At 43.0% G+C, this 26,430-nt stretch overlaps 1 protein-coding gene across 6 annotated transcripts in view; it reads right to left on the bottom strand.

Moving 5' to 3' along the window:
- Window positions 1-3,011: 3,011 nt before the first annotated feature.
- The window catches only part of TMEM164 (transmembrane protein 164), a 209,814-nt gene continuing 186,395 nt past the window's right edge, over window positions 3,012-26,430 (bottom strand). For all 6 annotated transcript variants that reach the window (XM_053657459.1, XM_053657455.1, XM_053657460.1 and 3 more), the window contains 2 exons: window positions 9,347-9,447; window positions 3,012-7,687 (listed from right to left, as the gene is read on the bottom strand). In XM_053657459.1, the coding sequence (XP_053513434.1) occupies window positions 7,481-7,687; window positions 9,347-9,447 (308 nt within the window). In that variant the 3' untranslated portion in view covers window positions 3,012-7,480. The remainder of the gene's footprint in view (window positions 7,688-9,346; window positions 9,448-26,430) is intronic.

Raw genomic sequence — 26,430 nt, 5'->3', positions numbered from 1 at the left:
AGTGGCTTTTAAAGCCTTTTCCCAATTAAATCATTTACACACCCTCCATGTAAAACGCAAAATAAAACTGGTTTTGTTGTGGGTGAAGCAAGGGGAATGGCCAGAAGCCCAACCACACTGCCTTCATCCATCCCACGTCCCAAATGGCCTCTAAGGCACTTCCCCAGCCTCCTTGAAGCTCTAAGGAACAATTTCCTAACCTGTGGGTAAGGGGGCTTCAACTGTGTTGGTAACATTCTTTTTCTTAAGCTGAACTCAGATATTATTTTTATCCCTTTTGTTATATCTTAAACTTTCATTTAAAAAGCACTGGTATAGATGGTCAGTTCAAACACATGGCTCAAAACCTGGAAACTTAGAGTAAAACCAAAAAAAGTTTGCTTTGAATTATTAGCTGGGTGAAGCCTGACCATTGAAAACTGTCTTTGAAACTCCTCAGGTAATTCTGATTTGCAAGAAAATTTATAAGCTCCTGTATGAGTGTTATCTTATCAGCTCCAACATTCCAGAAATCTGAGGGTATGCCCTGGAGTACACAGGAAGGCCCCTCCTTTCTCAGAGAGAATACTGGAGAGCCCAGGGTCTTTCTAAAAAAAATAATATCAAAGTGATTGAGAGTCCTAGGAACAAGGGAAGAGGAAGGCACAGCTGAAGCAACAGCAAAAGCAGGCAGCACCTCTGCGGCCCCCTTGGATAAAACTCACTAGGAGCTCAGATGGTAACCATCCCGAGCTGCTTCGTACCCCTTCAAGGTGTAGGTGATGCATTCCATGGGCTGGTTAGGCTTTCACCATGCAAACACCAAGTCTGTGTGCCCTGGAAACAGAGGGGTGACTCTGATGGGGATGAACCTGGTGAGGATGAGCCAGGGATATGGCAAAGCAGATCGATGATGCCATCCTCACCCTCTACCCAGTGGTCTGGGTTAGAGTCAGGTGAACAAATACGGTCTCAGTTCTCTTCCATCCCAACACCAGCACCTCATCCAAGGTCCCAACCACAGAGAGCCCTGCAGAGAAGCAGGATGGGCCCCTGAGCAAGGAGGCCCAGAATCTGGAGCTTGAGGTATCTTGACAAACAAAGGCACATATCCCATGCAGCAGAGCTCACAGGATGGGCGATAGCTCCTGCTTCGGGGCCAAGGATTCTCCCTCAGGTGATGATTGTGCCTGCAGGACTCCAAGAAAGATCACTGTTTATTTATCACCTTCTTATGGAGCAGGTCCAAGGTGCCAGGGGCTGGAGGGAAAATCAGACCCTACCCTGCCCTCAAGGAGCTCAACAGCCATGAGAGAGCCTTAAGGGATTACACAACATGGGGCAAACTGCAGCCCAGGAGTGAGTACTATGTGCTGTGGAAGCCAAGCAGAGAAGAATCTAATGCAGACTGGGGCTCAGGGAAGACTGTGCACAGGAACTGACACTCGAACTCAGGCCTTTGGACGAGAAAAGAGAATGGAGAGCTAAGAAAACAGCACAAAGAGAAAGGCAAAGAAGTGGGTAAAGGTAATGGCACAAATAAATGGAGTATGATATGCCTGGATCAAGCGGTCTTCCCCTGTGTATGGTTCCTGGGGGGCCTGGGAAGGAGATGAAACCTAGATGTTTACAGGGCCCAGGGAAATGAAGCAGTCAGATTTGTATTTGAAAAACTTGCCCACAGTAGGGAAAAGACTGGGGCAGAGACAAAGGCAGAAGCACTAGCCCAGGCAAGAGGACGGCATGGCCTAGGCCACTGGTATTTAGCAATTCCTGAAAAGGAAGACACATGGAAAGGTCATGGGCCCAACTTTTATCCCATCCATCCAACAGTTTCTTTTTCCATCCTTCTACCTGGGCCAGCTCTACCTAGACCCTTGTGCCCCTTCCCCTACCCCTACTCCTTTACCTTTCAGCTCTGCTCTGAGCCTCACCACTCAGGCCTGCGGGCAGCACAAAAAACAAACAAACATGGGCTTGACTACTCCAGTCATGCAGTCATGGGTATCATTTTCATCTCTCCTGCCTGCCACATCATTTTCCGGTTGTCCTCCTGAATTTCTTCCCTTCTCTTTCAGGTTTGCTCAGTAATGCCAGCAGTCCAAACAGACCATGGAGTCTGGGGGTGAGTGTAAAACACTCTCTAAAATTGGTTTCACTTCTCCATTTATTAGTTCTGTCAGGTGGCGACGGCACTGCCAGTCAACTCTCTGTGTTTTTGTGGGATTCAAATGAGGTACTGTGTGGCGGGACTTAGCATCATACCTGGCACATGGATGTACTTAATGCTTTGCAGATGCAGCATCTGGGGTGGCAAGAGATCAAAGGACTTGCTCTATGTGGTGGTTTTGTGGCCCAGGGTCACAGGCCCCTGCTTCCTTGCTATGCTGGGTGCCCAACTACTGACCAATGAGGACATCCAGCAGCACTGCAGGCCACTCTGGCTAGCTGTGCCCCTTCTAGAAGCAGCAGCAGCACCAGTAAAACACCAAGGAAGACATGCTGTTTGATGTAATGTCAAGCTGGGCTAATCATGCTCACCATGGGCTGTTCAGTGGGAAGCCTTGGGCAGGCAGGTCTGACTGCACCGAAGTTCAGAGTTATCCTCTCCACTTCTCCCCATAGTATATTCTGACTTGTGTTGGGCACAGAGCCCAAGGTGAACAGTGCTGGCACAGAGCCAGCCCTCAGGGAACTTGGGATGACTGAGTCTGAACATGTTGGTTTCAATGTTGCCTTGTCTAACTCAGTCATCCAGCCCGGGTCCATGCAACATGGGCCCAGTGAGTGCAGCAAATGTCCCCAGCAGACAAGCCCTGCTAAGAGCAAAAGACTCCCTGGGTCCCTAGCAGAAGCAGGCAGCATGTAGGAATTTAAAGCCACACATCCGGCCACACAGCTCCCAGGGCAAAGCTATGCAGAGAGTGCCTCTGGTGCTCTGCTCCATGATGTGGTGGACCAGCAGCCCCGTTTGTTTCCTTTTCAAAGCAGGGGGCCTTCTGGGAGGGTATAGGAAGCAAGGCCAAGACTCCTGTGTTCTCATAAATCTTTTAATAACAGTAAATGAAGAAAACATTGTAACAGTAAGTCCCATGGTGAGGGTTCCTTTTCATTCAGGGATCATCAACAACAAAAAAAACCCACCTAAGACTAAAATTCAAAATGCTAAGTACATAAATTAATAACCATTTATTTCCAAAGGTGACTGCAGAACCATCTTGGTACAATCAAATGGTTTTAGAAAACAGGGAAAACTCATTACAAAATGCCCGGAGAAGTGAACAAACTAATGGGGGCAGAGGGACCAAGAACCAGCTTGGCAAAAATACTCACCATGCTACTATTTAGGGGGATTATATAGACTGGTCTAAAAGGGAGCCATTGAGGGGAGCAGTGACAGGAAGGGGTCAGCCTTCAGGATGAGGAAGGATGAGGGTGGGGTGTAAGAGGGACAGATGCATTTGCCAATTGCTTGGCAGAAATAATTACAGATCAGATTATCTTATTCTCTCCACCACAGTAACACCAATAGAAATGAATAATTCTTTAAAATATAAACAAAACTGACACTGGAAGTTTCTAAAACAAGAGCTTTGCTTAAAATGACTTTTGTTTCATTTCATGTCACTGAGCAGCAAACCACTGTACAAAAATGTCACAGACAAGAGCAACAACAAATTAACAGGTTTTCCTGAGCACAAACTGACTTGATCTATATATATAAAAAGAAGGCTCACTCCCTGTCATGACTCTACACCCGCTACCCAGAGGGCAGGTCAGGGTAGGGCATAAAGGAGGAAGATCATTTCTGTCTGGGGCCTTGCCAAGGAGTACACGAAGGGCTGCAGGCCCCCCTCTTATGTCTGCTCCAGATTCACCAAAACCAGCAGTGCACCTGCATGTTATCCTGCTATGCCATACATGGCCCTTCTTTATATATATTTGGATTTTAAAGAGAGGGGAAGGGAGGGAGAAAGAGAGGGAGAGAAACCTCGATGTGAAGGAGAAACATCAATTTGTTGCCTTCCATATGCACCCAAACCAGGGACTGAACCGACAACCCAGGCATTTGCCTTGACTAGGAATAGAGCCAGTAACCCTTTGGTTTGCAGGACGTCACCCAAGCAACTGAACCAGACTGGCAGGGGCTCAGCCCATCTTTTTTCCTCCCATACCTCCCTTTCAATCTCCCAAAGAGGACACATGACTCTGGATCAACATCTAGAGATCCAGGGAAGTCTTTTAGGCCAAGGGAATAGGAAAAAGGGCTTTCCACCACCTAGTGAGGTACTCGGCTTACTCCCTCAGCACCACCCAGCCCCAATACCAGTGCCTGGAGACCTGCTGACAATTTGTTATCTGTGGGTAGCTATGCCTACTCCCCAGAAAACTGAATTATCAAGCAGCACAAATAGCAAAGCCCTGGCCAAGGCTGCAGCTAAAGAGATGATCTGATAGCTAGACTTGTGGTACTGGATGGTAAAGTGCACTGCCCATGCAACTTAGCCCAACCACTCTGCAAGCAGCTTCTGTGAATGCTGAGAAGTTCAAGGAGAAAGAGAGAGCACTGTGGAGAAAAATTCGGTGCTTTTCTCATAAGCTCACAGAGTTATACATCACTGGGAAGAAAATGGGCCAGGTCATCTTTGGTGTCCAAAGCCAAATACTCAGACTGCAAGCAGGCATGACCATATTCCTGCTCTTCTCAGCTGATGCCACAAGTTGGACAACTGAATAGACTGTTCTCATTGGCCCAGATCCTTGGCCAAGGCTACCCAGGGTCTTCAGGGAACAGTCATTTCTCTTCTTAGGGCTGTTTTGAAAGAAGTCATCCACTCCTACAAACACTCCTACTCCTACAAACACTCTCTCAAACACACACTAAGCTTGCACACGCTGGCTAATGACATGGAAACTTGGCCAGAGTGGTTGGGGAACCTCCTTGGCACTGGACGAAGGCCCTGAAGAGGAGCTGGGAAGTTCAGGCCCACTGGTAAGGGCGCCTCTCTCCAAGGCAGGCTGCCAGGTTTTTGGCCAGGTTTGGTCCAAGGTGAGAGTGAGGTACAGACCAATTCAGATGCACACTGCTCCCTAACACCTCAAACAGAGTCCCTGGTGCCCTGTGGAGCCTCTGGACTAGGTTCACTGTTCCTCTCTGTTCCTCCCACCTCCATGTTTCTGAGCCAGCCTGGCCCTCAGAAGCCCTACATCTCCCCTTCACGTATTCCGTTCTCTGACAAGTGTATCCATCTTTGGCTTGGCCAGGGCAGGCACATGGCTTTCACTGTCTTCTTTCCTTCCAAGCAGTACAAAATGCCAGATAGAACGGGGCACTGAGCTGTAGCCAGGGCAAAGGCAAGCTTTAGAGGCATGCCAATGCAGGGAAAACCCAGGTGGACTGGCCACCTGTACCATGCCACACAGGGAGAAAAAGAGCTTCTGCAGAGTCACTTATAGCCCTGTGGCCAGCTGAGGCATGTCATCTGCCTACAAAGACTCCACACACACTGGCAGGGGGCAGGACAGGCCCCTAAGGGCTCCACCCGTGACCTCCTTCTAACTTTTCCTTTTGTAAAGAGGCTGAGGAGCACGGAGGCCTTGCACATTTCCTTATTGGCCCATCCTCCATGCAGCACTTTGATGGTGGGCAAGGCAAATCTTGCCAATCAAAAGGTTCCTCTTCTGGAATGCAACCCTAGAGTGAGAGGCACTAAGAAAAACTTGTTCGTATCCTCAAAGACAGCAGAAAATGAAGGTTACCTGTCTCTCAGAGCTCATGGGGACTATGAGTACCCAGTGATCTCCCTCTTGTTGCCCCACACCCTGGGGGCTGAAATTTCAGTGCCAGCAGGCATCTGCAAAAGGGTGGTTCCATGGTTGCTGCCCTGGGCCTCCCCTTGCTCAGAAACTGTCCTACATTCTGCTACCTCCTGTAGGTCCATTTGTTAAAATTGTAACCACTGAGTCACTAAAGCTCAATCTACATCTCATACAGTAACACCTGAAATATTGAAACTGGTCCAGGGTAACTGGGTTGCCTAGGGTGGAAGATGGGAGGGGAAGCCCACCAGAGGAAGTCACTGAACTATCTTTTCTGTTCTTAAGCAAATCTCCTTAATACAAGCTAATAAGAAAAGAGCAAAAGCCCAGCCACTGTCTCCGTTCTTGAGATCCATGAGTGACTTACCTAGTCTTTCAACAAAAGGTCTTCCATTTGGAGCAGCTGCATCTCCACCCATGAGGATTTAATTCCTTTGTACCTCCCTTTCAATCTAGACATGGGCTTAGAAGTAGGCAGGGTGGGGAGCATGTGATGCCTCCCATGATCAACAATTCAGTACTGTGTCTGGCTACAGTGATGATATCTGGCCCTAAGGAGACAACACCAGCAGGATCTGTATCTTCTGAAACCCAAGACACTAACATATCCTGTAAAGCCACAAAATGCATTGGCAAGAGCCCTTTCAGAGAGATGCCCTGGTGCAAGGATTCTCCAGACTCAAACATCCAAAAACAAATGAGCAAGCAAATAAAAGCCAAAAAGCAAAAAAAGGCAAGCAAACAAAAACCAAAGACAGAGAGAGAACCTTTAAGGGCACTCAAGATTAAACTGGCATCTCTTACCAGCATGACACTGAAATGGAAACATATGAGTCGAATCTGTTTTCTGTTTTCTCAAGTTACCACTTCTGTTGATTAATTTCTATACTCACTTTTGATTGGGATGTGGGCTAGTCCTCAGCTCTCACAGGCAGAATGTGCCCAGAGTCCTGCCTAGAATTACTTGTGGACATTTGAATGTTGTTCACTTCAGATTTGCCACTGCAGCAGCTCTCTATCCTCTTCAATGCAATTAAGCCCTTGGACCTGGTAGTGTCCCATATCCCACTGCAGGCAGCCTCCTGGAGATCATGGCTGGTTGGTTGTTTGCTTTGAGTCATGAGACACCAATGATAAGAATCTGGCCAGTTCTATTTTGGCCATGAGTTGGGAAATCCCATGGCTCTTGGCTTCCTGCTGGTATAGAAACAAGGTCTCAGTCCCCTTACAATGGGGGTTTTGCTGGAGACAAAGGGGACCCCAGAACAAACCTGTAGGTCCCTGGCAGTGGAGAAATGAAACACAACCAATCTCATCACTTCAATGCCCAAGTAACTACTGCTTGTTGTTTCCTTTCTCCTCAACCAGCCATTGTTAGAGCACCAACAAGCAGAGTGAAAGCTACTGACTACTGTCTCCCTATGTAAGGCCACTGGGAGCAGGAAGAAGGAGCAAAGGGGTGAAGAACAGATTCAGCCCTCAGCACTACACCCATGTTCCAGGCAATGTCCTGGGAGGAAGAGCTGGGGAAGGAAGAGTGGTGGAAGAAAGGGACAGAAAGGAGGAAAAAAGAAATACACCAAACATTGTACTGCCCTCTCCCAAGATGTCATTAAGAACTGGGTGTTCTTCAAATCAAGTCAGGACTTATTTCCTCAGGGAGAGAAAAAAAAAAACACCTTCAGTCTATTTTCTTGGCTGGAAGCCGGAGCAAATCCAGCAGATATTTACACAAGGGCCCAACCATATATGAGAACAGGATGACCAGCTTCCCGTGGGTCATGGTCATGAGAGTCTGGTGTCCCGAGGCCCAGATGCGATACCAGGGGCCGTAGAATGGGTCTGAGATGGCCGGACACAGCATGTTGTTCAAATTCACTTCGGTGACCTGCAGGGACAAGGGAGGTAAAGTGAGCGTTCACCATCCTTAGGCTTTCTCTGGCTTCTGCCAGTTCAGCCATCTCTACCTAAAGGGAAACTAGACAAGTAGGGATTAACAAATCCCCACCTGTTCATAATAGGATTTCTCTCCCCTAGGTTTCATGAGTGAGTCAAAGCTAGAGCCCTCTGGAAGTGATGGGGAAGAAATGTTGGGAGATCTGTTTGGTTTTGCTCCATCTTGCATTCTATGTTGAGCATAGGGCCTGTTGTTATTCCTAAGCATCTACTATGTGCCTAGTCCCCAGAAAGGTGTTATGGGAGAAAAGAACAGTTAACAGTATGGTCCCTGCCTCCACATAACTGGCAACCAATCAAGTTAGGGTGATCTGTCTACCACATCTGACCTTAGACCAGATGGAGCTCACCGGGTCTGCCTCACCAGATCTACATAGTGTACAGAATGGAGACAAAGTGTTCAGGTAAGATTTCATGAAGGAAGTGGCATCTGAATGGACTCATGAAGGATGAATGGGGGTCACGGCAAAGAATGGAGTAAGCAGAGCCTTCCTTATAGGAGATGTGGCCTGAGCCAGCCTGGAAGTGGGATGAAGTATGGTATGGATGGTGACATAAGGACACTGGCTCTTCTGGAATCAAGGAGGCCCAGTAGAGAGCAGTGCAAATAAAGGTGTGAAGGTCATACTACTCCATCCCTATTGTCAGGAAGCATGCACACTTTCGGCAAGGAGCTCAAACCACACCCCAAAGTAAACCAGAGCAGAACAATATGCTAGGGTAGGGAAAAGAAGGTAACTCTTTCTACAAAGGCACTGCTGACATTGATTATACAGCCTAATCCTGCCAGATCCTGCAAGTCTCCACATGGAAAATACTATATTACTTCTGCTCACACACAAATCCAGACATGCCACTCCTGCCCCAAGGACAGCCACTACACCTTCCTCCTGCAAACCCACTCACATTAAAAACCAGTCCTCAGCACCTGTTGGGGAGGTTAGGGGTTTTGTACCATGTCACTGAGGGGTGCAGAGCTCTCCATCCTCGAGGATGAGGTGGCAGAACCAGGACTTTAACTTGGGTCTCCTGACCACCCCCTCAAGCCCCAGCTCTGAACTTTTCCTATTCACTTTACCACCACCAGACATCCATATGCTCAGTATTCTTCAGTTCTAGATAATTCAAATACTGAGTCCAGCCATCATCCAAGCTCTCAGCAGGTCTGAACACCCCAGAATGTCCAACACTGTACTTCCACTGGCCACACAGCTCAGGGTCTGGGAGTAGGCCGAAAGGTCTACCCAGGCCCAGAGTAAGGGTTATGGTCATGCCTACCTATGGGATCCACAGCAAACCACTTTCTAGTTGTAGCTCACTCTTCCTGATCCAAGTGGCTATAACTGAAAGGTAGCATCCTTGCCTCCCAATGGATGAAAGAAACAGCCATTATTAAAGGACTCAGAAAACTGCTTAGTGAAGCCATGGCTGCAGACCATAAATCAGCAACCCAGACACAACAATCTGATGTCCTGGCCTTTGGCATCTTGTATTTTCAATACAAAACAATGCATCGGTGCCAACCAGGATTATCAAGATTTATGAAAAAACTCCAAACAGAGGGGATAGAAGGGGTTAGAGCCAAACTTACCAGGCCCAGGATCTGTAAGATGCTGAAGTGATAAAAGAACATGAGGCCAGTTGAGAGAAGTGCCCACTGGAAACAGCTGAGGGGCTCTGGGGTGTAAGCACCTGAAGAAAAAGGGGAGATGGTGAGGTAGCAGGGTTAATGACGCACTTCTCCCCCTTTGCCACACAAGGTGCAGGTGCTGAAGCCCCAGCTGCTGCTTGCAGATTACCCCCTTTCAGTGCTTAGTAACAGCTACCTAAGAGACAGCCCCACTGATTACCTGGGTACTCCAATCAGCCCCCTCCCAACCTCTGTTCTGCCATGTAATGCTGAGACCATTACAAAGAGAGAGCTTTTACTTATTGTAAAAGTAATAACATAAAATAAAATGTGACTAAAATAGAAATATGCTATAAGTGCAAAATACACAAATTTTGCACATGGGAAAGAATGTAAAATATGTTAATTTTATATTGATTACATGTTGAAATGATAATATTTTTATTAAATAAGACACTTAAACTTAATTTAGAAAAGTAAAACATGCTCATTAAAGGGAATTTAGAAAATGTTAAAGAGTATAAACAAAATGGAAGAAAAGAAGAAAATCATCCCCAGCTCTATTACCCAAATGCAACTACTGCTAGCCCATGGGTGTGTCTCCTTGGATCTTTATGCCTTAGGAGTCCCTTTTCCTTGCTTTTAATTATTACTATGGATGTGTGCATGTGTGTGTGTGTGTATTCCCTTAAGTTTCAGAAGAGAAATGTCATTTATTGGGAATAGCATGGTGGTTGAGAGTGTTAACTGTGATGTCAAACAGATTAGGTTTTAAACCTGTATTTTACCACTTACTGGCTGTGTGACCCTGGAAAAGTTGTTTAAACGCCCCAAATCTCAGCTGAGTTTTCTGTAAAATGGGCATAAGAGTCCTATTTATTTCTTAAAATTGTTATGAGAAGTAAAGGACATAATATATTGAGAGCTGTTAGAACAAGATCTCATACAATGTAAATGTACAATGTGTGTTAGATACTATAATTACTATACCATTATTATTCAAATAACTAAAAATGTGCTACATACAATGGTGGTGCCATGTCCCAACTGCTAGACAACTTCCTCCCCTAGTACACCACAAATAATATTATTTTCCCTTTATCATCACTAAGAACCACCATCCCAGTAGGCTTATAAATGTCATGACTGTCACCCTGAGTAGAGTCTTGGAAAGGAGTGGTCCAGAATGAAAAGAACCTAGAACCCTCTACCCCAGCAAGTAGGTGGCAAAATTATTATACATCCTGGAGTAAATTTTTTTCAAGTGAGTCTTTCACTGATTTATCCATTCATTTATTAGTTATTAGGCACCTATTATATTCAAAGGCAGGGGTGTCAAACTCATTTTCACTGGGGGCCGCATCAGCCTCGTGGTTGCCTTCAAAGGATTGAATGTTATTTCAACTCCTTAACAGTTAAGGAGTAGTTACATGTATGCAGTCCTAAAATTATTTCAACCCTTTGAAGGCAACCACAAGGCTGATATGGCCCCTGGTGAAAATGAGTTTGACATTCCTGTTCTAAGTCCTGTGCAAAACTTTGGGGATAGGAAGATAAAAAAGAAATGCTCCCTACAATCTCAGATTCACAGTCAGGCAGGGGAGGAAGACATGCCAGTCAACAATTATGAACCAGTATGATGGGTGCGCAGACCAAGGTCTGTACCATATAGAGGGTGGGCAAATGTAGGTTTACAGCTGTGAGTAGGAAAAACAGAGTTTGATTCTTTTATTATTCTTTATTACTTGTTGTATTATTTCTGCATGAACAACTGTGAACCTACTTTTGTTCATCCCTGTATTATGGAAGGAGAAAACTCAGCTTTGTGGGGAAAGTGCGGAAACATGAACTACCTCTTGGTTCAGTGGGTCCATATTTGTGTAAAAGTTGGAGCCACAGAGGAGAGTATGCTGGGGTAGAGAATCGAAGTAATACTTAAGAGGTTGGCAGAGCTGGTCTGCTCCGAGCTGGGCCACACAGGACTTTAGGAGCCAGGCTGAGGGCTTTGGACTCTACCCTGTGCTGCAGGATCATGAGCCCAAATGCCTCAAGACTCAGGTAACTGGGAGCAAAGGACTGATCAGAGACAAAGAAACATTAGGGATACTAGAAACTGGCCAACTAGAAAGCCCCTGCCCCTTCTAAAGAGGGCAACCACCAATCAGCTCCATCCAATCATTGACCTGCAAGGACGTGGGCCCAGAGTTGCCAATTTTTATTGCTTTTGCAAGAGAAGCCAGAAATAAACCTTTCATGTGGAGTTTCCTAATTTCTAAGTGTTGGCAAATGATTCAAAATATTTTAAGCATGCTTAATGGACTGAATAAAACATTTCTTCTTAGATTTCTGCCCATGGGTGGAACAGCTTTGAGCTCTGCTGCCGAACCATAGAAAACACTGCAGAATTTGAAGCTAGAAAGTGATGACATCAGATGTGTGCTTGAGAAGGATGACCCTGGCCCACTACTGTGGGGAGGATGGCTTGGGGCAGAAGGCATAGAGGCTAGGAGACTGATAAGGAGATTGCTGCAGGAACCCAAAAAGGGAAGAGCATGGATGGCCTTGAATAGCAGTAGGGATGGAGAAAAGTGGAGGAAATCAGCAGGAAGTCACAGAGACTGGATATTGGAAGAAAGGGTGAGGAAGGATCTACTAAGACTCCCGGGCCTCTAGTGTGGGTGTCATTGGGTTGGTAGTGCCATTTATTGAGATGGAGAAGGCAGGAAACCAAGGAGGCCAATTTTAGACGTGTTGAAAATCAGGTACCTGTGGAATATCTTAGCAGAAATATCTCTTTGGTGCCTGGATGAATTCTGGGATATATGGTGTGATGGCTAACAGTGTGAATGTCAGATCCTGGCAGACACAGGTTTTCAAATCCTGGGTCTTGTCATTTATTAACTTTGGGATCTGGAGCAAGCCTGAGTATCTCTTGAATTCAGTCTCACTCATCTATAAAATGCGGTACCACTGCCCACTTCACAAGATTGTTGGGTAGATGATGTGAAACAATTTAAGTAATGACTGTAGTATCAAATCTGGGATTTAACAGATGCTGATTATTTTTATTATTATAGGCATACCTTGGAAATATTGCAACTTTGGTTCCTTGCATTAAAGTGAGCCACACAATTTTTTTGGGTGATTTATCAGGATATACTGTAGTTAATTAAGTATGCAATAGCATTATATCTTTAAAAACAATGTACATACCTTGATTTAACAAAATGTATTGCTAAAAAATGCTAACCATCATATGAGCCTACAGTGAATTGTAAACTTTTTGCTGGTGGAGGGCTTTGCCTCAATGTTGATGAAAACACAATATCCGAAAAGTTCAATAAAGCAAGGTATGCCTGTATATGAATCACAAAGTTAGTGAAGAGGATGGACTGAATGTCCAGATATAGGTGTCATCAGTGCATAATGGTAACCGAAATCACAGGAGTGTATGTAGACCAAGAGAGGAAGAAGGCTGGAAGCAGAAAACCAAAGAACTCTATGGGGTGGGGTGGGGCTGAGATTGGAGGGGAAAAGATGGAGTGGCTAAAGCTAAGTTGGGTCTTCTGGGGGAGCAGGTCAGCCTTGCTCTCCGACAAGAGGCAGAGTCACAGCACAACTGAGTCAGAAGGCTGCTTGACGGTATCAAACTCATCCCTCTATTTTATAGGGGGAGAATGGGTCTGGGAGATGGGCAACACCACAGCCAGTCACAACTGCAGAGCACTAGGCTTTCATACACTTCCAGGGCACTCACTGCTCAATGCCCCTTGCTATTCCCACAGACCTCCATCACACCAAGTTGTACCATTTCTTTTTTTGTCTGTCCAACCACCTATACCAGTTCCTTGGGTTCATGGGCCATGTGAAATTCATTTCTGTGTTCCTAGCATCTAGCACAGTACTCGGTTTTTTAACACATTGAGCTATGTACTTATGCTTCATGTACTTTCTTATTTGCTAAATGAGTGGGAACAGGTCACCATGTTGTCACTGTGGCTTCTGTGGGCTTATATAGAAAGGAAGAAGAGGGGACCTGGAGGACAGCCATTCATACATACGACTCCCCAAGCCCCAAGCCATTTTCCCTACGTGTCTCTGCTCTCTACCTTCTACTTGGTTGCACCTAGTGTACTTGGGCAGTAATGGCAGCTGCAGGAAAGGAACAGATGGGGAAAGTATCCTCGTCCAGGAGCCAGCTCAGCCACAGACCTGGGAAAAGCTGGGATAAGAACTCAACCACTAGGCAGCCCCCTCTCATTGCGCTCCTCTCTGCCCTGCCCTGTTACATGGGGAAAAAGGAACATCCTGACACCGTCAGAGGCCATGTTCCTCAGTGTTCTCACTGCTTCTTGCCCAAATACCCACTTTAGTATCATTCCCTCTGTATTACATCACCCGTGCTACACGAGACTGTTAGTTCCCTGAGGGAAGGGCCATTTCTGAATGACCTCTTTACCTTCAGCACCTGGTACACAGTAAGCACTCAGAAAATGACCACTGAATGGGTGAACGAAGGGCACAGATTTTCTGGCTCAACAATCCTACTTTTAGGACTACCATCAAATACCTAAAAAACAAAAACCCAAGAAACCACTCTTATTTGCACAAAGATGTTTACATCTGCACCACCTATTGAGAAACTACAAAACAAAGCAAATGGAGAAATAAGTTAAGTTAATTCATATTGTGTGACAGTCCACTGTCATTCAAATGACAGAGTGACAAACTATTCCCTGGCTAGTAATGGCAAGTGTAAAAGACAGAACACCAAGCAATACATCAATGATGGAAAATACAGCTTACTAGTTCAAAACAAAGGGTTTGGGGTTAGACAGCTTTAGGTTTAAATCTTGTCTCTGTCACTACCCACAAGGGTGACCTTGGGAAAATTGTGCTACCTCTCTAATCCTGTTTTCCCTATGTAGACTGAAGTTAACCTCTCCCTTTCAAGGCTGCAAAGTAGAACATATAGAAAAGTAAATACAGCAGCTAGTCTGGCATACAGACAGACAGCAGCTGCTATTTTTACCATGTCCACCACAGGCATCCAAAATCTCATAAAAGACTAGAAGAGAGGGAATCTTAAAAAAGGTGATCTTCTCTAGGAAGGGAGACTTTGACTGTGGTCTCTGCTGCCTTTTTACAGCTGTTTGTTATTTTCATTGCAAAGATGATCAAATATTCAATTTCTTTGAAAAACAAAGAAAAAACAAAAACACCCTGAGAATAGATGACCCAATCCACATAGGCATATGCAAATTATATGCAAACACACACCATTCTTTTTTTTTTTTTATCCTGTACCTGGATGTAGCCCTAGGATAATCCATGAAAAAATCAGTTTTCTTCTAAAGGAAAATATAAAGTTAAGCACTTTCAGAAATATTAAACACATAAAACTTTTTTCTACTCTAAGAAAAAAAATGTGATATTTTCCACTAGCATCTTCTATCCCAGGAGGATAGAATCATTTCAGCACTAAAGGTAGGGGAAAACCTAGATAACAGCTTTTTCTGAAATTGATTTCTGCCAGAAAGAAGCTTCATGAGTGCTGGGAAAGAATTCAATTGTACCACCAGCAGTGAAGACCTGCCCCCAGAGAGGCTCCCAAAGCCCCTTTTGCTCATTCTATAATCCCACCCAGAAAGGATTTACACCAAGGAGATGAGACTGGGCACTGTGATATTCCCTTCTCCAATCTTCTTCCTGCTACCTTCAACTCATTCACTTCTACATGTTACACATTCACTCAACATCCACTGAATGCATACTGGGTACTAGACTCCACACTAGGCAGTGAGAATAAGGAAGCAAAGATAGCCCCTGCAATTGAAAATGACCCTGCAGCTTACAAGTGAACAATGAGATGGTGCAATAAGTTAAGCACAGTAAGGAATGGGGTCACCAAGGAAGGGAAGCTGGAGAAAGTTTTCTCTTTCTGGATGAAGAAAAGTTTTCTAGGTGTACGAGGTAAGGAAGGGAATTTCAGGGAAAGGGAACAACACATGCAATCACAGAGAAATCTTTAGCCAAATTCCCAGTATTTCAATAACATCTTTGAATGTCTTCTTTATTCTGTTGTTCTTACCCCATCAGCCGCTCCCCATGGGAGCCTGCCTCACCTCTAGGCCTCTAAAGACACTGGTTTTGGTCCTGTGGCCCACATACCTACAGAAGGTAACTTCTTTCTTTGCTTCACTGTTTCCTGACCACTGGTCCTCCTTTCTCCCTAAAACCTCACAACCATCATAGTGTACCACCCACTATCCTTTCCTCTTACACTTGTCTAAAAACATACGGGTCATGGCCCTCAATATTCCTTGAGGATATTAGTAACTGGCTTGCCACCCCTCTCTCCAAAAGTATTCTTGTTGCACTTCTTGATAATTTCAACATATCTCTAGTTGAATCTTCCACTATCCTGACCTCTCAGTTTCTTGGCCTCTTCTCTAACTGTACTGCCCTCTACCACACCTCAGCTACTCATTGTCATAGTCATGTCTGAGACCTTTTAATTATGAGTATCTGTATCCCTTCCGTAAATCAAGCATTCCCTATTTACAGCTTAATCTTTCTAACCTTGACCCCATCATTTCTTTGACCTCACCGGAATCTGCAATCCATTGGTTCTGTTTTTGCTATCCCTCATGGCTCCCTCTTTCATCCTTAAATTCCATGGCCTTAAATTCTAATTATCTCTGGCATACAATCTGGACTCCATTCAGCCTCTCATTATTGTACTCATCTTGGAAAAAAATTCAGATCTGGTTAAGTTCCAATCTTCTTTTCCTCCCTGCTGGTACCTACAAAGTTGAATGTGGCTGGAGAAAAACAACAATACTGCACTGACTGTTCTCACTTCAAATTTGTGATGACAAACCTTAAAAGCATCCTTCATGTTGCCAGGCAACCATACTACACTTCCCCAATCCAATCACTCTCTCATGCCACAATTTAGTATTTTCTCCTCTCTTCTCAGATGTTCAATACTTTTATCCCATCCTCGATGGCAGATGATGACTTTGCTTCTTACTTCACTAAGAAAAAAAGAAATCAGATAAAAATGTTCCGTAAACTCCCATGATTGCATCTAACATCATATCTGTATCGGGACCTGATATGCTCAGCCTTTACCCCCTGTTACCACAGTTGAACTGCCCAGGTTCCTAGCCAATGCTGGCCCTCCCATCTACATCCAGATCCTGTTCCCTCTTGCCCACTCAATATCACCCCAGCAGCTTTCTTTTTTCTCTTACATCAACAATTTCTTCTTCTTTACTAGAATATTCCTAATAGCATATAAACTATATTATACTAGCTTCCATTCTAAAACAGTAACTTGACCTCACTTGCTGCTGCAACTACCTCATTCCTCTTTTCCCCTTTAATAGCAAAACTCCTTGAAAGTACTGTATATAACTATACTGTCCAATATGGTAGCTACTGGTCATGTGTAGCTATTGAGCCCTTGAGATATGGCTAGTTTGAATTGAGAGGAACTGTTAGTGTAAAATTCACACACTGGATGTCAAATGATGTAAGATGTCCTGGTAATAATTTTATATTAATCATATTGGAATGATAATACTTTGAATATACTGAGTGAAATAAGATATAAGATATATTATTAAAAATAATTTCACCTGTTTCTCTTTAGCTTTTTTAAAATGTGACTACTAGAACATTTGAAATTACATATGCAGCTTACATGGTTTTATTAGACAGCACTAGTCTATACTCCCTGTCTAGAATACTCCTCTCTTCCAACTCACTCTAATTAGGCTTCTACCAAAACAACTCCCAGCAAGATCATGTAACATTTTCATTGCTAAATCCAATGATCAATTCTCAGGCCTCATCTTTTGTTCCCTTTTGCTCTTGAAACATTCTTCACTCGGCTTCAGGGTTACTGTTCTTTCAATTCTCCTCTGACATTTAACCTGCTTCTTCTCAGTCTGCTTTACTGGTTCCCCCTCATCACCCTGACCTCTAAAATGATAGGGTGGATCAGGCTGTCGAAGAGTTTTTTCCTTCTCTATATACTTCCATTCCCTAGGTGATTTCAACCAATCTTATGGCTTTAATAGAATCTATGTGCTGATGACACCAACCATCATATCTCAGCCTGGACCTCTGCCTTGAACATCAGCCCCACATAGCTCACAGCCTACTGAATATTAAACTTATATGTCTAGAGGGCATCTCACTCTGAAACCCAACTTCTAAGCTTGGCTCCTATGATAGATTGATACAGTACTAGCTCATAGTGAATCACACTATCACAGTATCCATACCCTTATATATTCCCTCCCACACTGATTTAACCCTTTGGCTCACATGACTCAGCCATGCAACTTGCTTTTTCCAATGGAAAATCACCAAAAAAAAAAAAGCAAAGGTTTGATAAAAACCTGTACATTCCTTCTTGGAATGCTGTCCTAAGAACTACCCCTACAACAAAATGCCATGTGGATAGAGAAGCCCGACCATCTCAGCCGAGCCCACACAAAACCAGTACAAAAACGTCTTAGTCAGCTTGGGCTACCATAACAAAATACCATGGACTGTATGGCTTAAAAAACAGAAATTTATTTCCTCACTAGATCAATGCACTTGCAGATTCAGGGGCTGCTGAGAGCCTACTCCCTAGTTCACAGATGACCATCTTCTTGCTGTGTCCTCACATGATAAAAAGGGCTAGGGATCTCTCTGGCCTCTCCTTATAAGGGTGCTAATCCCATTCATGAAAGCCCTGCCGTCATAACCACATCTAACCCTAAATATCTCCCAAAGGCCCCCACTTTCAAATACTATCACACTGAAGTGAAGACTTCAACATATGAGATTTGGGGAACACAAATATTCAGGCCATAACAAAGAACAATCCAGTCAACACACATACAGTTGTGAGAAAAGTAAGTCATTGATTTAAGCCACTAAGTTTTGGGAATGTTTGTTATACAGCAATAGATAATGGAAAGAGCACTTCCCCTCACCCCCCTCCAAAAAAAAACAATAAACAAGCAGAAAACCCTTTGTCCTAGTTTTCCTCTTCTCAATAAATGTCCATGTATCTAAGAATAAACAATTTTAGAGCCATCTTTAATCCCTCCCTTTCACTCATACCCCACATCTGTCCCATCAGCAAATCCTGTTGGCTGTACCTTCAGTATGTATCCAGAATTCGATGACTTTTCTTCATCCTTATTGTTAGCATCCTAGCCCAATCTTCTATCATCTCCTCTCTGGATTATTACAAATATCACATACAAGTTTTCCTACTTCTATCCCTGTCCCCTACAGTCTTTTTTTAGCATAGCAACTGGTTAATACCTGGAAAAATTAACTCATATCATGTTAGTCCTTTGCTCAAAACCTTCCAATGTCCACCCATATGCCTAAGAACAAAATACCTAGCCCTTACAATGACCTATGAGGCCCTATATATGAGCTGCCCCTTTACCTACATCACCACTCTAACCTCATCCCCTACTACTTTCCCCTTCCTTAACATGGCTCTAGACATACTGACCTACTTGCTATTGATAGAATATTCTAGAAACCATCCTATCTTAGGGCCTTTATACTTATTTCCTGATTAGCACATTCTTCCACCAGATATTCAGTGGCTCATTCCCTTGCCTGCCAGTCTTTCCTCAAATGTCACATTTTCAGTGAGCCCTTTCCTTTAAATGAAACCACGACATTTAAAATTTCAGCCCTCTCCACCCATTCAACAGCACTATGACCTTTATTCTGCTTTTGTTCTTCCCCTATGGCACTCAACATTATCTGACTTATTATGTATTTTATTTATTTACTGTCTCCTACCATGAGAATGTAAGTTCCATGAAAGCAAGGATATGTATCTGCTGTGGTCACTGCTTTATCTCCAGTGCCTGACACAGACCAGAAATTCAAAAAATATTTTCTGAAAAAATAAAGCAAGTAGCCCAACATGTTCAAGAATTTTATATAGTTTAGGGGATTCCAACATGGCAATGGAGTAGGACGGAGCAGATTCCATTTCCCTATACACATGGGAGAAAAACCTGGCCGATCTATGGAGGAACAGCGCAAACAGCCAACAGTTCCCCAGCATATATGAAAATAAGAGACCAGAAATCATAAGGGACACTGAAAAACCAGACAGTAAGGAGACAGCTGCAGTACAGTAGAGTCTCAGGTACCGGAGCAAAGACAGGAGCAGCAGAGGCCTCAGCCAGAGCCCAGTGCCCACTACACAGCACCCGGCTCCCACTGCATCTACCGCAGACTCTTCGGGAGCCCCAGGCCAGCCCAAGGGTCCTTGAAAGAGAGCTGGGTTATCAGCTCCCTCCCTCCCAGGCCAAGCAAGGTTGGGCACCTGGAGAGACCTGTTTGCTTGAGTTTGCAGGGAAGGTACTAAGGACAAAGGGCTGAGATCAACTGCGAACTCTGTGGTCCCCAGCTCAGGAGATTTGAGAGGCGCAGTGTCAGGCTCTGACTCCAATAGTCACCAGTCTGGCTGGGGGATTAGGCTGTGCTGAGAGGCAGGCTTTCTAAAGGAGAAAGTTTTTGGAAAGCAAACTGAAGGATTCTCCTGTGACAGATGCTTGGCCTGCACCCCACCCAGCCTGGCAGCGAACCCAAAGTTGGGCAGAGGGCCTGGAGTTCCCCGACAGAACTGGGATGGATCTGCACCCGAACCCGCAGTACCCAGGCAGCTCGGCTGGCGTGCATGCATGTTCCTCCCGCAACTCAGTCCACGGTAATGACCCCCGGGGAAAGAGTGCTATGAGGAAGACCTAGATCCCCCTCCTGGGGCGCTGGGGCAAGGCACCAGGTTGGTTCTTGGGAGAAGGCTCACAGAAAGACCACAACAATCGCCCCTCAGCCTGCTGCAGCCAGAAAAACCAGTTTGGCCAGTTTGAAACCAACAAGAGATTTTTTTGTTTGTTTGTTTGTTTTGCTTTGTTTTTTGTATGTGTATTTTTGGTTTTTTAAGTAATCTTTTATATTTTTAATTTTACTATTGTTTTATGTTTCAATACTGTTTTCCTCTCTTTTCTTCTTTCCTGTTTTATTCCTTCTTCCTTTCTTTCCAAAGTTATCACTTGTTCCTCCCTTCTCCTGCCTTTTCTGTTTCCTTTACCCACAAGTGACACAAATAACTTGGAACTGCAAAAAGACCACAGTTGAACCCAAAGAGGGAGCATCACAACAGTAGAGAGAGAGAGACAAATTTCACTTTGCTATAGCAGGGAAGCCACAAGTTGCTGCATATTTGTATTATTATTATTTTTCATTATTCTCACTTCTTTTATATTTTAATAGTACCTTTGTATTCCTCTTTCTGTATAGGCTTCTTTACCTGGGCTGGTTATATTCTATCATTTGACAGGTGTCCCCTCTTCTCTCCTCCACAGTGTATTGCTAATTTTCTATACTTCACGCCACTTGTTCTCCTTCAGCACACTACCCAAAGTTCTATACTCCCTATTCATATTATCCAGATCACATAAAGCCTGTCATATGATTGTTGCTCTAATATTACTGTAAATAATAGCTGTTCTATAAAACTGTAAATACTTTACAACACATCTACCGGATCTAAGTCCACTTTACAGTTTCCTGAATTCTATTACTGTAGTGATGAATTCTATTTGCTCACACACTACACCTATTTACTATCCTTTAATCTAACCTTACCTCAGAATCTGACTGCCTGCAAACTCACGGCTTTCTAGATCCAACTCACAAGTCTTCCCTCCCCAACAAGAGACTTATCTTTTGTCCATCCTCCCTTAAAAGTGGCAAGTTGGGTTGAAGATTACGGTTAACACGATATATAGCATAAAGATCTTCTAACTCTTCTCTACCAGCTGTGACTGTAAATATCATAAAATACTGTCCTCCTGTCATAAACCATTTTGCCTCACCCTCCAACAGATCACTCAAAAAAAAAGGAGTATGTGGAAGCAGAGAACACCAGAATAACAAAAAAAGACTGCACCACTGAATTGCACAGGTATTCTACCACAGAAGTACACACCACAAACCCAGGGAGTCAGGACAACTCAATTTAAGAAGCTGAGGCTAACAAGAAGAGTCTCACAAACAATGGGAAGGCAAAGAAACAACCCCCAAATGAAAGGAAAGGAGGAACCCTCAGAAACTATGTTAGATGAAATAGAGGCAAGTCAACTATCACATATTGAACTCAAAGCACTGGTTATCAGGAAGTTCAAAGAGCTCACAGGGAGCTACCAGGAACTACAGCGGAGCTACAATGAACTCAACTGCAAACTTTATCAACATGAAAAAGGAAATAGAAACGATTAGCAAGAACCAAAAGGAAATGAAGAATACAATTTCTGAACTGAAGAACACAGTAGAAGAAATCAAAAGCAGGATCGATGAAGTAAAAGATTCAATCAGCAAGTTGGAGGACAAAGTAGGAAAAAAAAAAACACCCAGAAAGAGCAAGAAAAGGAAAAGAGGCTCAGAAAGAATAAAGAGGGATTAAGAGAAATACAAGACAATATGAAACATAATAATATCCGAATAATAGGGATACCAGAAGGAGAAGAAGAAGAACAAGGGATACAAAATGTATTTGAGAAATTAATGAGGGAATACTCTCCTAATTTGATGAGAGAAAAAAATGACACAAATCCAGGAATCACAGAGAGGCCCAATCAAGAGGAACCCAAAGAGGCCTACTTCAAGACACATCATCATTAAAATGAAACAATTTCAAGATAAAGAGAGAATCTTAAAAGCAGCAAGGGAGTAAAAGGAACTAACACACAAGGGAGCCCCAATAAGGTAAGCTAATGACTTCTTAATAAAAACACTCCAAGCAAGAAGAGAATGGCAAGAAATATTCCAAGTAAGGAGAACCAGAGGCCTGCAACCAAGGCTACTTTACCCAGCAAGGCTCCCAATCAATACAGAAGGCCACATAAGGAGTTCTCCAAACAAAAGAAGGCTAACAGAATACACCTCCACCAAACCAGCTCTGCAAGAGATGCTAAAAGGACTGCTTTAAGGAAAGGAAGGAAAAGAGAGACACAGAGAGGAACACAGGTACAAAAATGGCAATGAATAAGTACCTATCAATAATAACCTTCAACATAAACGTATTAAATGCTCCAATCAAAGGACATAGAATAGCTGAATGGATAAGAAAGCATGACCCACACATATGCTGCCTACAAGAGACCTACCTCAGGACAAACACCTACAGAGATTAAAAGTGAAGGGTTGGAAACAAATTTTCCAAGCGAACGGACAGGGGAAAAAAAGCCGGGGTAGCAATACTCATATCAGACAAAACAGACTTCAGAAAAAGGGCCATAAAGAGAGACGAAGAAGGTCACTTCATAATACTCAAGGGAAGAATCCACCAAGAAGACATTAACATCGTAAATATTTATGCACCCAACATAGGAACACCAAATATATAAAGAAAATCTTAGAGGACTTCAAGAAAGATATTGAAAGCAACACAATTATACTAAGGGATTTTAACACCCCACTGTCAAAAATGGGCAGATCTTCCAAACAAAATATCAACAAAGATATTGTGGCATTGAACAATGTCCTAGATGAAATGAACTTAACTGATATATATAAAGTCCTTTACCCAAAGAAGCTACATACACATTCTTTTCAAATGTACACGGAACATTTTCCAAGATAGATTACATGATAGGACACAAAACAAGCCTCAACAAATTCAAGAAAATTGAAATCATCCCGAGCATTTTCTCTAACCACAAGGGACTGAAACTGGAAACCAACCGCCCCCCCAAAAAAAACCAAAACACTCAAAGTCATGAAGATTGAATGGCATGTTATTAAAGAACCCATGGGTCGAGAATGAAATTAGGGAAGAAATCAAAAAGTTTCTGGAAACAAATGAAAATGAACTCAAAACAACCCAAAACTTATGGGACACAGCGAGGACAGTCCTAAGACAGAAGTTCATAGCAATACAGGCCTACCTAAAAAAGATAGAAACTTTTCAAACAAACAACCGAACCCTACGCCTACAAAAACTTGAGGAACAACAATAAAGACAGCCCAGAGCAAGTAGAAGGAAGGGAATAACCAAGACCAGAGAAGAATTAAATGACATAGAGACTAAAAGCACAACTGTAAAAATCATTGAATCCAGGTGCTGGTTTTTTGAAAATATAAACAAAACTGACAAGCCTTTAAGCAGGCTCATCAAGAAAAAAAGATCGAGGGCCCAAATAAACACAATCAGAAATGAAAGAGGAGATACTACAACTGACACCACAGAAATACAAAGGATTGTAACAAATTACTATGAAGAACTATGTTCCAAGAAATTTGAAAACCTAGGGGAAATGGACACATTTCTAGAAAAATATAATCTTCCAAAACTCAACAAAGAAGCAGCAGAAAACCTGAACAGACCAATAACAGCAGATGAAATTGAAGCACTAATCAAAAAACTCCTGACACACAAAAGCCCTGGACCAGATGGTTTCAAAGGAGAATTCTACAAAGCATTTATAGAAGAGCTAACCCCTATCCTTCACAGACTATTCCAAAAAACCAAAAAGGATGGAAAACTCACAAATTCCTTTTATGAAGCCAACACCATCCTAATCCCAAAACCAGATAGAGACACAACAAAGAAAGAAAACTTCAGGCCAATATCGCTAATGAACATAGACGCTAAAATCCTCAACAAAATATTGGCAAATTGTGCCCTGGCTGGTGTAGCTCAGTGGATTGAGCGCGGGCCTGGGAACCAAGCAACCACGGTTCGATTCCCAGTCAGGGCACATGCCTGGGTTGCAGGCCAGTTCTCTACCTCTCTCCTTCCTTTCCCCTCTAAAGATAAATAAATAAAATCTTAAAAAAATATATTGGCAAATTGCATCCAACAATGTATCCAAAAGATTATACACCATGACCCAGTGGGATTCATCCCAGGGATGCAAGGATGGTTCAATATTCGCAAATCAGTAAATGTAATACATCACATAAACAAAAGCAGAGACAAAAATCATGTGATCATATCAACAGATGCGGAATAAAGTTTTGATAAGGTACAACACCCATTTATGATAAAAACAGCAAAGCGGGAATAGAGGGAGCATTTCTCAATACAATAAAGGCCATATATGAGAGACCTACAGCCAACATCATACTCAATGGGCAAAAACTAAAAGCTTTTCCACTAAGATCAGGAACAAGACAAGTTTGTCCATTTTTACCGATTCCATTCAATATAGTATTGGAAGTTTTAGCCACAGCAATCAGACAAGAAAAAGAAATAGAAGACATGCAAATCGGAAAGGAGGAAACAAAACTGTCACTGTTTGCAGATGACATGATAGTGTACATGGAAAATCCTAGACTCTACCGCAAAACTGCTCAACCTAATAAATAAATTTGGCAAAACAGCAGGAAACAAAGTCAATATCCAGAAATCAAAATCACTTTTGTATACCAACAATGAAACAGCAGAAGCAGAAATCAAGAAAAAAATCCCATTCAATATAGCAAAAAGAAAAATGAAATACCTAGGAATAAACCTATCCCAGGAGGTAAAGCACCTGTATTCAGAAAACTACACAACACTGAAGAAAGAAATCAAGGGAGACACAAACAAATAGAAACATATACCGTGTTCATGGATTGGAAGAATTAACATCATCAAAATGTCCATACTACCCAAAGAAATATACAGATTCAATGCAATACCTATTAAAGTACCTATGACATATTTCACAGACATAGAACAAACACTTCAAAAATGTATATGGAACCATAAATGACCCCAAATAGCAGCTGCACTTTTGAGAAAGAAGAACAAAGTAGGAGGGATCACAATACCTGATACCAAACTGTATTACACGGCCACTGTAATCAAAACAGCCTGGTATTGGCATAAAAACAGGCAGATAGACCAATGGAAGAGAACAGTGAACCCAGAAATACACCCAAGTCTCTATGGTCAATTAATTCTCTACAAAGGGGACAGTAACAGAAAATGGAGTAAAAATACACTCTTTAACAAATGGTGTTGGGAGAACTGAACAGCTACATGCAAAAAAAAAATGAAACCTGAGCACCAATTTACACCATACACTAAAATAAATTCAAGATAGATAAAAGACTTAAATAAAATCCATGACGCCATTAAAGTCGTAGAGGAGAACATTGGCCAGAAAATCCCAGATATTTCATGCAGCAACATTTTACTGATATGTCCCCTAGAGCAAGGGACATAAAGGAAAGAATAAACAAATGGGATCTCATCAAAATAAAAAGCTTCCGCATGGCTAAAGAAAATAGTATTAAAATAAAAAGACAATCAACTGTATGGGAAAACATAATTGCTAATGATACCTCAGACAAGGGTTTAATCTCCAAAATATACAAAGAACTTCCATGACTCCACTCTAAGAAGACAAGCGACCAAATTAAAAAATGGGAAAAGGACTTGGACAGACACTTCTCCAAGGAGGACATACAGAGGATCCAGAGACACATGAAAAGATGCTCAATATCACTAGCTATCAGAGAGATACAAATTCAAACCACAGTGAGAGATCACTTTACACCAGCCAGAAATGCCATTATAAACAAAGCTACAAACAACAAGTGCAGAGAGGTTGTGGAGAAAAGGGGACCCTAGTTCACTGTTGCTGGGATTGCAGACTGGTACAACTACTATGAAAAACAGTATGAATTTACTCAGAAAACTAAAAATGAAACTGCCTTTTGACCCACCAATTCCACCACTAGGTGTATATCTTAAGAACCCTGAAACACCAATCCAAAAGAACCTATGCACCCCAATGTTCATAGCAGCACAATTTACAATAGCCAAGTGGTGGAAGCAACCTAGGTGCCCATCAGTAAATGAATGGATCCCAAAACTATGGTACATTTACACAATGGAATTCTATGCAGCAGAAAGGAAGAAGGAGCTCCTACCCTTTGCAACAGCATGGATGGAACTGGAAAGCATTTTGCTGAGTGAGATAAGCCAGGTGGGTAAAGAGAAATAC

This window comes from Artibeus jamaicensis, unplaced genomic scaffold (assembly GCF_021234435.1).
Source record: "Artibeus jamaicensis isolate MK-2021 breed Jamaican fruit bat unplaced genomic scaffold, CSHL_Jam_final scaffold_461, whole genome shotgun sequence".
NCBI classification, from domain to species: domain Eukaryota; kingdom Metazoa; phylum Chordata; class Mammalia; order Chiroptera; family Phyllostomidae; genus Artibeus; species Artibeus jamaicensis.
The sequence above is the reverse complement of the archived record's forward strand: the minus strand, read 5'-3'. Positions and strand labels throughout refer to the sequence as shown.